General features: G+C 49.9%; 1 protein-coding gene across 1 annotated transcript in view; it reads right to left on the reverse strand.

Moving 5' to 3' along the window:
* Positions 1–547: 547 nt before the first annotated feature.
* Positions 548–13,663, reverse strand: part of DHCR24 (24-dehydrocholesterol reductase) — a 28,706-nt gene continuing 15,590 nt past the window's right edge. Inside the window, exons 6-9 of the mRNA XM_033114442.1 lie at positions 11,058–11,201; positions 4,932–5,129; positions 4,375–4,553; positions 548–3,297 (exon numbers count right to left, since the gene is read on the reverse strand). Coding sequence (XP_032970333.1) covers positions 3,144–3,297; positions 4,375–4,553; positions 4,932–5,129; positions 11,058–11,201 — 675 coding nt within the window. The 3' untranslated portion in view covers positions 548–3,143. The remainder of the gene's footprint in view (positions 3,298–4,374; positions 4,554–4,931; positions 5,130–11,057; positions 11,202–13,663) is intronic.

A 13,663-nucleotide genomic window follows, 5' to 3' on the forward strand; every position in this document is an offset into this window, starting at 1 on the left:
AGGACATCCTTGAATGCAAGGGAGCCGGGGAAATGTAGTCAGCAGTGTGCTCAAAGAAGGGAGGAATAGATTTTAGTGCATAGCTAGTGGTCTCCACCAATTCGTAGAAGAGGGAATAGTCTTCACAGGGTTAACTAGCCAAAATGTTAGGTCACAACCAGGTGACAAAGCCAGGACTGTAGGCCAAAACTCCTGACAACCATGTCTGGTAGAGACAACCATTGTCTGTCACCTGGACTCTCACTGGTCTCCTGGCTCCCACCTTCCCCCGCAGTCTGTTCTCCACCTTGTAGATGGGGGAGCCTATTAACACCCACGCCAGATCATTGTGACAACGACAGACATTCAAAACCGGAAAAGAAAATCACCCATGACCACGCTGCCTTCATAAACCTGACACTTCCCCCATGTTGTCTTTCAGCCCTTGTTCAAAGGTGTACAGATTCACAGGAAAACTGACCTGCTGAAGGGCAGAGCCTCCATTGAAGTGAGCTCTGACTGCACATTGTGGTTCCCAAAGCAAAAAAAATACCAAAAAACCAAAGGCTACTTTCCAGGTCATCTCTTTATTTTTACAGAAGCAGCAGCCACATAGCCACAGGGACACATGAAGTGTTCTGGACATTAGGCACAGCGCCTGTGGCAGTAAAATCCTGCCAGGGGAGACTCATGCCTTTCTTTTTGGTCCCCAGGATCAAGGAAAGAAAATAAACATCACACAACATACCCCTCCCCACCCCATCCCTTCCCTTTTAGTAATATCCAATAAAATGATGCATCCTTCCAGCCAATGAAACTGGCTATCAATTGGTTTTACAGAAAACTATCATGCAGCCAAGAAACTTGGGATCTGGAGGGAAGAGGCCTATTCTTCTACTTTCCATACACACTGTCCCCCAGTGCAAAGTTCATCTCCATCTGGAACCACCACTCGGATGGACAGTGACAGCACATGCTATAAGAAAAAGCTGGAACTTGGCTCACCACGCTGGGAAGATTGCCACTTTCCAGGCAAGATGTTACTGGAGCAAAACATTAACCTGAGGCTGGTGCAATGTCAAGACCTTCCAAGCCCCAGGTTCTGGGCATCTGTGAAGCACGGGATTTGGGTTTGTAAGACTCACAGCAGCGGTTGCTAGCATCTCTGGCCACACTCTCAGTGGCCTAGGGATGGAAGTCCCCCTAGTGAAGTGATGGAGCCTTATCTGCTGGGTTAACTTGCTCGGGTTAACCCATTCCTCTACATCAAATAGGTTCATTGGTTTAACCCTGAGCAGGAAGCACATGGGCCCTGGAGAGCTAATGCCAGAATGCATGTGCTTTGCATACAAGCTACAGAACCAAGTTTCTTATTTCCTACGCCCCCTCCAGAGGCCAAATGGGTAAGGGGGTTCCCTTGCCCTCTGAATGCCATGAATGTGCCCAGTACTCACAGGACCAGGCTAAGACACTAAGCCCTGCGTGGGGTGAGTGAGCCTTTGTCAGTCAAAGCGTGACAGGATTCTGCAGGGACAAGAGGGACACTTCCTGCAAGTCAATACGTGCCTTTCTGAAGATGAGATGAGAGCCGGCCTTGGGCTACAGGACCTTAAATGACAGACCACCCAAGTGTCCACTTGGATCATTTATTTTTCCTCTGACTTTCCACACAAACAAGGCTTTCCATGGGTTTTACAACCACAGGGTCTAAGACAGCCATGAACTCCTGCAGCACAAGAGCCACAGGGAGGTCTTATCTGTAGGTGAGGTGATAGAGGAACAAAAACTAGTGTAGAGGAACAAATGACTGGGCCACAGTTGCACAGTCCATGAACAATAGAGCAGAGACTAAAACCCAGGTCTCCTGACTCCTGGTGCAATGTGTGTGTTCTCTCAGAATGTCACTGCCGGGCACAGCTCACGTCATTCCAGTTTCCCTTACGTGACACAATTCCTTCTCAGATTCTTGGTTTTTAGCTGAGGCTGGGCAGGTCTTAAGATGGAGTTGCATAAATAACCAAGTTTTCGTAGGTGGGGAAGGACCTAGGGAGGTTCCCTTTCCTCTGGAACGGAAATGGAGCTAACTTTTCTCTGAGCTTAGTATTTGTAAGGCACTGAAATTAACTATAGCGGGGAGAAAAAAACGGGATGAGTGGTTAGAGAAATCAAGTTGATGCTCTATTCTTTCAGCCCCGTGGTTGAGAAAGAACCTCATAAAACCTAACTATGGCAGGCTGTTTTCCTACTTTGTGTGGTCCACCCGACCCTCCATTCTGCAGAGCAGTGTGGACAGCCCCCCACCAGAGTAAGTGGGTTCTGGGGAAAAGAGGCATAGAAAGCTGGAGCGCCAAGAATGAGACCAGGTCCTCTGGATCCAATTCAGAGCAGAAACCACTCATTTTACTGGGGGTTAGGGGATAGGCTGGGACAGGATTCAACCTTAAAATGTCTTTCCCAGGGACATGGTCCTCTCAGATTGGGTGATGGCTGGGGTGGGCCTGAGCGTAAAGGAGGGATGGGGCAGGACATCACCAAGGATAGCAGAGAAAACTCTGGGATCGGACCTGGCTTTGGCACAGCACGGCTTGGGCCTGCCCACCCATCTATTGCCCTCCTGAGACCCCAGGGATGGAGAGAAACCTTCCTTCCTTCCTTCTCCTGGGGAGGAGCAATTCTGGCTGACTGAAGCAATGGCAGTGCAACTCCAGGGTATCCCTTCATCATTTCAGCCAAACCTGTGCCCAGGTGACATCACGTGGAGCCTCTGGGACTCAACCACTGAATCCAAAGCAGATGTGATGCTGAATGGGAAGTAGTGATAGATACCACAGCCTGCAGGAAGATATTGTTAACCCCTGTCAACAGATGAAGAGGCAGGCTCAGAGGGGTTAAGTGACTCACCCAGAGTCACACAGCTAATGAGTGGCTGAACTGGGACCTGGACTCGGGTTTGTCTGACTCCAAATCCCATGTCCTTCTCACTCCATGGGAGGCCCCTAGAAGCTGGGAGCAGGATGTCAGGGCTGTGTGGGTGGGATTTCTAGAGGGGTTTCTTTTGGAAAGTATGGGTCTGGGAGAGCAGCCAAACTTGAGTGAAGGAAAGATGCCTCTTGGTGCTGGGGACGGGTCTACCCACATCTGTTTCTCTGTGGGTAGGCTCCTGCTCAGTGCCTGGCAGCCTTGCAGATCTTGTCGTACACCTCAGGGAAGGCATCCTGGCAGCCGAGCTGCTCCCGTAGCTTATGGTACAGGGAGCCATCAAACATCTCCCAGAACTCCTCGCGGTTCATGTAGCAGTCAGCGTACAGCATCTGGAACCTGTAGAACAGAGATGGGTGGTGAGGGCATGGGGAGGCGATGGAAGTGGGGCAGGGAGGGAAAGGGAATGCGTGAGAACCCCAACCGTCCCTTATGTGCAGCGCGCTTTGCAGTGTAGGAAGTGCTTCTGGAGGATTTCTCTTGTTTAATCCCCCTAATGACCTAGTGGCGGAGGGAGGTGCGAGTATTCTTGTCCCCACTTTGCAGATGGGAAATTGAGGCTCAGGGCACTAAGTGATGTGTCAGTGGAGGCAGAGTCAGGCGTAGAACTGGGACAGCTGGCTTCTCCACTGTGCTCGGGGCACCACACCCTTCTTCCTTGATGGGGCCATGGGCTGCTTTCTTTTCCTTTTATAACTGATATTCAATAAACTGCACAGATTGCGTGTACAACTTGTTAAGTTTGACTTACATATCCAACCTAGAAACCCTCACCTCCGTCCAGATAATGACCATAAGGACACCCCACTTTCCTTAACCACCGTGTGATCGCCCTCCACCATCCCAGGTGGACCTGCTGTCACCCGAGATTCCGGAATTTTATATACATGGAAACATCTTTCCATCTCACAGAACTTGGCTTCTTTCGATCAGCATAATTATTTTGAGATTTGTCCGTGTGATGCACACATCAGTAGTTGGCTCCAGGCCTTTTTTTGAGTACCACTGTCCCAAGCCTCTGTGCGGCTTTCACAATCACGAATCCCTCCCTCCTTAGCTTTGTTCTTCACCTGGAGCAGCAGCCCCGGAACATTTGGAAACCATCCCATCATCTGCCCTGCGGGGAAAAGTGGGGGGGGGGGGGGTCCTGGATTCCCAGCTTGAGAAGCTGTGGGGATGCAGTGGGCTGAGGGGACGAGAGAGATGCTGAGACAAGAGGGGCAGAAGCCGTGCAATGCCACCTCCTTACCTTTCACGAGGTAATTCCCAAGGCAGAGGCCACCATCGTGACAGAGTCCCGAAGTGACCAGCTGGTCTGACTCTGGAGCTGGCCACCTTTGCCCTTCCCTGCACCCCCTGCAGCCGTCCCCTGGGGCTGGTGGCCAGAGGGAACTCGCCACACTTGGGGCCACTCACCCGTGCACACTTCGGACGAACTTCTCCAACTGCCTCATGCAGGACCTGGCTTCGAAGTGCTTTATGCGTGGCTCCCCGTAAGCTCCAATGTCCACGTAGAGCTCTGTCTCATCTCCCTTGGGGTGCACCAGGCCTGGCTGGCTGGGCAGGATGAATGGGCACAGCCAGATGGGGTAGACCTGGGTAGACCAGGGAACAGGGCATTGGTGCTTTTTTCCAACAGGTGACAGGCTGGCCCACCCCACACGACCCAAAGGGAGGCTAAAGGGAGGCTTTGCAGCACTCTCCAGGGGGCCCCTCCTCTGGCTGCTCACGGCTTCACCCCCACCCCCAACTCCACCACACTACAGGGCACAATCTGAGCAGGTCACGGACGTGCTCATCACCAGGCCCCTTGACTTCTCTCCTTTTGGGGCCATTGCCGAGTGGACCCATTTTGCAGTTGGGAAAACAGAAGCCCGTGGGGCAGGCATGCCCAAGGTCAGTGACATGGCTTGGGGGAGAAGATCGCGGACTCCATGGGACGGTTCTCGGCTCGCCTGGCCCATCCCACTCACGTGGATGTCACTGTGGAAGGTGTGCAGGGCCTGCACGATGCACTTCATGGGCACCAGCATATCCTGCACGACGTGGTGCTGCTCGTACAGCTTGCGGAGGGTCTCGCCCTGGGTCAGCTTCAGGAGGGAGATCTTGGGAGGCACCATCCAACCAAAGAGGTAGCGGAAGATGGGGTTGTTGCCGAAGGGGATGATATCCTGAGAGACAAGGGTGGGGATAGAGAGAAGGAACCAATAAGGATTGAGCGGCTCCGTGCGCCAGCGGCCAGGTTCTTGTTCGGTGCTCGCCACGTACGACAGGGTCCACTCCTCCTACTTGGAGGGGTGTGGTGGCACCCAGGATTTACCCAGTTGGACCGGGGTTTGATTCTCAACTCTGGCATTTACGAGCTGTGATGACCTTGGGCTGATTATATAACCTCTCTGAGCTCAGTTTCATTATCTGTAAAATGGGACTTATGAGAATAATGGCATACCAAATAGAAGGCACTCAGGCCAGTGCTTGGGGCAAAATAATTAGGTACCTATAACTGTTGTTCCAGTTGTTGAAGTCAGAGTGGCTGGCACAGAACAGGCAACCACAAATGTCTGAGAAACAAATGCTGTTGAACGAGAACAGGGATACTCAGAAAGCTTAAGCAATTTTCCTAAGGTCATACAGCCAGCGACAGCTCTCACTGAGGTGGGCAAAGTCTGCCTCAGGTTCAAGAGTGACCCCACTGGTTTACAGTATCTCCTGAGAGGCCCTCTCTGACCCCCTGACCCCCCTTTAAAATGTTACTGCTCTCCATCCTTCCACGCACAACAGCAAATTGTTGCTCACCTTTCAAGGCCAAGCTTGATGGCTTCCTCCAACCCTATGCAGAACTAGTCACTTCCTCTTCTTGTTCTCGTGGCCCTCACAATGTCACTTCACCTGCCTACTCCAACTCGGTCTCCCTGGAAACCCTCCCGAGTAGAGACTGTTCTTCCTCATCCATTTCTCAAATCACCACGAAGGAGGAGCCGCTGTACTCAGCACTGCCACTTTCCAAAGACACCCTCTGCTCCCCTCCCAGCTCCTCTACCGCTCCCACCAGCTGGCAATCCTGTCCACGCCCCATCACACTGTGGAGTGGCCCCCTTGCTCAGTCAGACTGAGGTGTGGCCCTCCTGCTCAATCTTCCTCCCTGCTCCAAGTCTGCTGTCTTCCTGAGGGTCACCAGTGTCCACTGATGCCCCATTTTCAGTTCCTGGGCCCTTGATGCCAAGGACACTCCTTCATTCATTAGACAATTAATTATGAGGTGCCCATGAAGTCAGGTACCTGGTTCTATGCTGGGCCCTGGGAATACCAAGATAACTGAGACATGGTCTCTGTCCTCAGGTGTGGAAGAGAAAGGCTACAGGACTACCACAGGGGAGAAGCTGGGACAAAGAGATGCAGAGGCAGCTCACATGGGGTCCACATCAGAACAAGGACCAGGGGCGGCTCCCAGAGCAGCCACCATGCTAAGCTTTGGGGCTGCGTGACTCTTCCCCTCCACTCCCGTGGAGTCACCTCTCTGATCACCAGCCCATGCCCATGAGGGACGGACCTGTCTGCTCTCTTCTGTTAGATTCTGGCACCTACCATGTTTCCCAGAAAATAAGACCTAGCCAGATCATCTGCTCTAATGCATCTTTTGGAGCAAAGATGAATATAAGACCCGGTCTTATTTTACTATAAGACGGGGTCTAATATTGTATTATATTATATAACATAATATAATATATAAGACTAGGTCTTATATTAATTTTTGCTCCAAAAAAAGCATTAGAGCTGATGGCCCGGCTAGGTCTTCTTTTCAGGGAAACATGGCAAATCAATGCCGGGTACACAACAGGAGTGCAATACGTAGTGTGGCTTTTATTGTTTCCTTGGCTGTTTTTGGAAAAGCCACACATGCCCACAGCAGAACTCCCAACAGTCCAAAGGTTAAGCCTCCCTTCATGTCCCTGCCTCTTCTTTCCCCTCTCCAAAGGCAACCACTGTTAGGAATTGCGTACCTTCCAGAGACATTTGATGCAAACGAGCATATGGGCTTTACAAAAACAACTCCCAAAATAGTGCATCTGACAGCCTCCTGTTTATCACTGCATCCTGTGGATCAGCACTCAGAGAGCTCCTGCGTTCTGGGTCCTGGGTGCCCAACAGTGTACTGCAGGGACCCACATATGATGGCTCCTGGGACAAATCTGCCCTACCCTCTGGTTTTGTAAATAAAGTTTTATTGGAAAACATCCATGCCCGTTCATTTATATACTGTCTACGGCTGCTTTCAGGCTATAAGGGCAGAGCTGCGCCTAGAGAGACCTCATGGTTCACAAAGCTTTAAACGACTACCTGGCTCTTTACAGGGAATGTTTGCTGACCTCTGCTCTACTGTATGGATGTAGCCTAATTTATTTAATCTGTTCTGTACTGATGCGCATTTTTATTATTTCCCGACTACCCCAATGAGTGTCCTTTGTGCATGTATCTTTGCCCATTTACACGTACGTTTATCTGTAAGATAAATTCCTAGAAGTGGAAATTCTGGTTCAGACAGTGTGTGAAATTTTAATGGATGCTATTTTAAGAGCTTGTACCACTTTATACTCTCCCAAACAATGTAGGAGATCACCGTTTCCCCACACCCCGGCCAGCATGGCGAGTTATCAAACTTTTGCATCTCTGTCATTCTGATAGGTGGAAAACGAGTCTCCTGCAGTTCTGTTTTGCCTGTCTTTAATTCTGAGGGAGACTGCATCACCTTTCTTATATTTAAAAGCCATTCACATTTTTTCCCCTAAAATTGTCCATTGTTAGACAAAAGTTACCAGCTGGAACCACTCCTTTTCCAAAGTCTCAACCTCACAAAGTTCAAGTTTAAACAGTGCCCTGCCCTTCTCCTTTCTCGCCTCTGTCTACCCCATATTCATCCTTCTGCTTTGGAGTGACCCCAAGTCCTGTGTCCCCGGCTTCACCCCTGGTCCTGTCCCACGAGCACACTAAGGTCAGTTACTCCAGGGACCTTCACTGTAGCCTCTTCCCTCCTTGGCCCCCTGCTCTTCAGCTGCCCTTGGCCTGTGTTGCGTCCAGCCTGCTACTGGCCACCTCTGCTCTGCTGGGTTGCAGGGCCCCACTACAGGTCCAACGGGCCCAGCCTGAGCCAGGACCCCAAACTCTAGAAGCAGGTCCTGTGACAATGACATTCTAAGAAACATGAACAACCAACAACCTATCTACCCTTCCTGACATTACTTCCGTGTATTAGCCAACCACTTACACTGCTGGAAATGAGGACATTAAACAGAAGGCAAAGGCAGGGCTGCTCAGTCCCTTTTCTTTTCAGTCCTTCCCTCCTCACCAGGAGCCAAGATAGAGTGTTGGTTGAATGTGAATATGATCAAGGGAAATAAAAACAGTTGAGTTAATTTGGTGCAGTGTTTCCACAGCTGCTTTAAAAATGAAATACGTATACCTGAAGAGTTAAATGCGCTTGTATTTAAAAGATGAACAGTAAAACTCACACTAGTAACTCAAATTTTCTTTACGTAGAATAACATTAAATAGCAAATATTTATGATAAGAAAGAGACCACAGAAGAAAGAAAAACATTTTGTGACTTAGTACCTTGATGGCACTTTTCCCCTGCTTTTTGCACTGTATTGTGTAGCTAGTCCTGACCTAAATACTGCTGACTGACCGAGCCTGGTGAGTAAGGGATGGCCCAGGTCTGAGAGGAATGGAATGATCACCTAGAATGCTGCTGATTATGCGTGCGTACACTGGGATGTGCAACCTCACCTCTGCCTTGGAGCCCAGACTCACCGAGACAGCTGCCCACTACATGCCTGAAAGGCTTCTCAAACTGACACGGCCCAGAACAAACTTCCGGTGTCCCTTCCCAGACTTTCCCCCCATGTTGCCCATGGCGGTCAGTGGCACCCAGTTGCTTGGGCCCCGAGCCTTGGAATCACACCCACGGCCAATCTGTCTGGAAGGTTGGTTGGTTCAACCTTCACAGTATCTCACAGATCTGCTATCACCCTAGATAACAGAAATCTTCTTTCTTCCGCTCTTCCACTCCCATCTACTCTCCATTTAGCTGTCAAAGTTATTCTTTTAAAACAAAAATCAGGTCATGTTATGTTTCTGTGCAAAGCCCTCTGCCAATTTCCTATCATACTTAGAGTAAAATATAAAATTCTTCCTTGACCGACAAGGACCCATATGATCTAGGCTCTGGCTGCTGTGACCTCATTCCCCACCATGGTTCTAGCTCAGGGGACTTCTGGCTGGTTTTCAAAAACATGGAACCTGCTGTGACAACTGGAAACTGTACGCAAAAGAATGGGGTCAGACCCCTACCTCATACCATACAAAAAAACCTTAAATCAACAACCTAAATATAAGAGCTAAAACCATAAAGCTCCTAGAAGAAAACATAGGGATAAATCTTCATGACCTTGGATTTAGCAATGGATTCTTAGATATGACACTAAAAGCACGAGTAACAAAAAATAGAAACACTGGACTTCACCAAAACTAAAATCTTTTCTGCATCAAAAGGTATTATCATGAAAGTGAAGACAACCCACAGAATGGGACAAAAGTATTTGTAAGTCGTGTATCTGATAAGGGTCTAGTATTCAGAATATATCAACTCTTACAATTCAACAATAAAGAGAAACAGTTCAATTAAAAATGGGCAAAGGATCTGAAGAGACACTTTTCCCAAAACTATGCAAATGGCCAACAAGCATGTAAAGATGCTCAACCTCATTAGTCATTAGGAAAATGCAAATCAAAACCACAATGAGATTCCACTTCATTGGATGGATGGCTATAATCAAAACCAGAAGATAACAAGTGTTGGTAAGAATGTAGAGACCCTGGAACACTGCTGTTAGGAGTGTGAAATGGCTCAGCCACCGTGGGCAAAGGGTGAGACTTCCTCAATAAGTTAGACACGGAGTCACCATGTGACCCAGCAATTCCACTCATAGGCATATACCCCGGAGAATGGAAAACCAGTTCTCAGACAAATACTTGTCCATAAATGTTCATAGCAGCATTATTCACAAAGCCATCGGTGGAAACAATCCAAATGTCCAACCACAGATCAATGGATAAACAAAACGTGGCATTTCCAATGGAGTATTATTCAGTAATAAAAGGGAATGAGTACCAACACGTGCTACAATATGGGTAAACCTTGAAAACATGCTTCGTGAAAGAAGCCAGACACAAAAGGCTCTATGAAATGTCTAAAATAGGTAAATCCATAGAGACAGAACAGACTGATGGTTGACAGAGACTAGGGAAAGGGGGACTGGGGAGCGACTGCTTAACGACTACAGGATTTCTTTTTGGGGTGATGACAATGTTTTAGAATACAGAGAGATGATGCTTGCACAATATTATGAACGTACCAAATGCCAATGAAGTTTGCACTTTAAAATGGCTAATTACATGTTGTATGATTTCACTTCAATCAAAAAAAAAAGAGAAAAAAACAACAACCCATGCAGCCCATGGGAGAACCTGTGCTCTGGTCCTTTCTTTGCCTAGAACAGTCTCCCCTGGAGTTGTGCATGTCTTGCCCAGCCTATGGTTCAGGTCCCTGCTCAGAAGTCATCTCCTAAGACGCCTTACCCTGATGCTTTTATTTAAAACGTCGCCACTCCTCATCCCTCCACATACAATAGCAAATTCTTGCTCGCCTGTCAAGGCCAAGCTTGACGGTGACCTCCAACCCTAGGCAGGACTAAACTACCCACTTCCTCTTCCTGTCCTTGTGGCCCTTTACAGGGCTAGAGGCTGTCTGCTTGGCTACTAGGCTACCGTTCTTCAAGGGTGGAACAAGTCCGCGTTCCCCCAGTTACGTGGCCTGGCATCTCATTCTCAGCTGCTCAATGAAAACCTGCTGCTTTAAGTGAAGGTGGTGCAATCCCTCAGAAGGCAGCGACCGTGTGGCTTTGGAAGAGGGTGTCCAGTTCCCTAGGACAAAGCCACGCTTTTCCCCCAAGGGGAGAGAGTGTGGCCGCAGTGTGAACCATCCTGGCTTCCTGCCCAGCCGACTGGAAGGAGCCAGGAGTACGGGGAAATCTGAGCCTCACCTGGAGCTCCCAGAAGATGCTGCGCGTGTGTCGGTGGTAGTAGTGTCTCAAGGGGATGTACTCCAGGCCGACGCGGTTTGTCTTCAGGTAGTTCTCCACGTGCTTGAAGAACCACGGCTTGTAGTAATTGCCAATGCTGTTCAGCTACAATGACAGAGAGCATTGTGTCAGCCCACAGACAAGCACCGAATGCCATCAGGGTGTAACAGTGATACCGGGCTTCTGTTCAGCACTCCTGGCCTTTTCAAAGCTCTTTCGTGTCTATTATCGCCTTTGAGACTCTTGAAAGCCTGGTGAGGTTAAGCACAGCGTGTGTTCTCTAGCAGAGAGAGCAGAAGCTCAAAGAGGTTAAGTGGTGTGCCCAAGGCCCAACAGCTAGTTCCTGACAGTCTAGAGGGCTGAGCGACCCCGACCTAGTGTGCTGTTCCTTCTCAGTGAGAAAATCAAAGTGCAAATGTTTACTGGTGTCTGCCACAATGCAGTGCCGGCGAATGCCGCCCTCCCTCCCTCCCTCCCTCCCACGAGGCTGGAGTTGGCACAGTTGTGAAGCATGGGTCACCCCCTCCTCAGCGGGTCCCATGGTCGACAGCACTAATTAACCACGGCACTTTCCCTGCTGCTCTTGACTAAGTCCTACAAGCCTCTGGGTGCGATGCTTCCCCGAGACAGCCACCATCAATGGAGGAAACTCAGAGTAAACCAACGTGCTTCCCTGGCACTGGGCCCAAGCGCCTAAACCTTGCCTTTAGCTGGTGTCTTCTTCAGCCCTAAGCGGTTCCGAACTTCACCTGCTGTGTGCCCTGGGGTGACTTAGCTTCTCTGGGCCTCAATTTCCTCATCTGTGAGATGAATTCTGAACAGATGCTTTCAGAGAGAGGCAGAGTGGCAGCCTCAAAGGGGCACAGGCTCCAGGGTTTGGGGGCTGGGGCCCAACCCCGTCCCGGACATACACTAGCTGTGTGACATAGAGCAGGTCACTCTCAGCCTGTTTCTTCACATGTAAAACGGTAATAAAAATATATACTTTTCAGGAGTTGTTTGATACCTATTAGAAATCACACACACACACACACACACACACACACACTCACACACGCACACACACAGCAGATGTTCATGCCCCACATCAGACTAGCTTCTCTAGGGGGCAGGAGAGACACCGAGCTTTATGGGGCAGGGGAAATCACACCCAGCCGGGCAGGCTCAGCAAAGGGTAGGAAGAAGTAGAGTGGAGACCACATAGGAGAGAAAGAATGCTCTCAGGGGACCATGAGGGAGGAAAAGGCAGGAGCAGAGGCAAGAAGTGAGCCGGCTCTAGGGGAACTGGTGGAGGAGGAGAATCACAACGTGTGTGGAGCGCTCACGCTGCACAGCGATGCTGGCACCTAACCATTTCGTTCTTTACCCTCTCCACAACCTTGCACAGCGGGGCTGTCCCTGTTTCATGGATGAGAATGAGAATCATCAAGGTTGGATAGACTGTCCGAGGCCACCAGGCTGGCATGAGGCAGGGCGAGGATGTACCCCATGTTTCACAACAAGGCCAGGGTCAAAGGGCAGAGCACCCTGAATGGTAGGCTACAGAATGTGGGTACCAGCAAAACAAAACAAAACAAACAAAACTACAATCCTATTGATTTTTTTCCTGATTCTAAAAGAAATGTATAATCTATGACAACTTTAAACACTACAAACATATGAGACTTAGAGAGACACCCCCGTTGCCTCAGCCTCACCCCCACCGCTTCCTAAAGCTGATGTGCATTCACTAGGTTTTATTTCCTGTGCACACACACGCACACAGATTTACAAAAATGGGACCATCCTAGGCATCCTCTTGGCCAATTTGCTTCCTCTCCGTATAAGACCCTAAGCTCACCCTGGGTGGGTTACTTAGCCTCTCTGAGCCTCATTGTCTGTGCAGGCAAAGTGGAAACATTACTACCCTCTGGAGTGGTTGGGAAGACTAAAAGATAAGGTAGAGAGGGCCATGCACTAGTGCCTGCCCACAGCGGGGTCCCAGTATTCACCCCCACTGGCCTTCCACCCCCGACATCCCCTCACCAACCTCCTCTACCCTGGAGCCAGCCAACCCTTTGAGTGGTTGCTTATCTGGGTGTCACCCTCTTGTGCAGGCCACTCTGCAGGGAGGAAACCAAGGGCCACGAGGTGCCAGGAAACGGGGGACACAGAGCCTGTTTATAAAAGTCAGTTTCGGTGAGGACAGTGTGGGGGAGGGCGAAAGACTCCGTGCACTGGCCTCTGCCTGCTAATGTAAAGTAGACCGAAACCCAACAGAAACACAGCAACCTGATCTAAGCCCGGGTCGGGCCTGGCCACACACCTGGCAATGGCACCAGCTGCATAATGTAAGTGAAACTTGGAGGTACCTGGAGACAGACACTCCCAGTGCTCACTGACTTATCAGGAACCATTTGTGTCAGAGAAGCCCAGGATATGATCACGAACCCAGACTGTCTACTTCTCCCAGGGCACACTGATGGGGTCGCCAGGCAGGCGTGAGTTCCAGTTCTAACCCTGGCACTTAGCTAGGAAGCCACTTCCTACCTCTGGGCCTCCCCTGTACAATGGGGGTGAGCTGCTTG

Source organism: Rhinolophus ferrumequinum, chromosome 9, assembly GCF_004115265.2.
Source record: "Rhinolophus ferrumequinum isolate MPI-CBG mRhiFer1 chromosome 9, mRhiFer1_v1.p, whole genome shotgun sequence".
In the NCBI taxonomy this organism is placed as follows: domain Eukaryota; kingdom Metazoa; phylum Chordata; class Mammalia; order Chiroptera; family Rhinolophidae; genus Rhinolophus; species Rhinolophus ferrumequinum.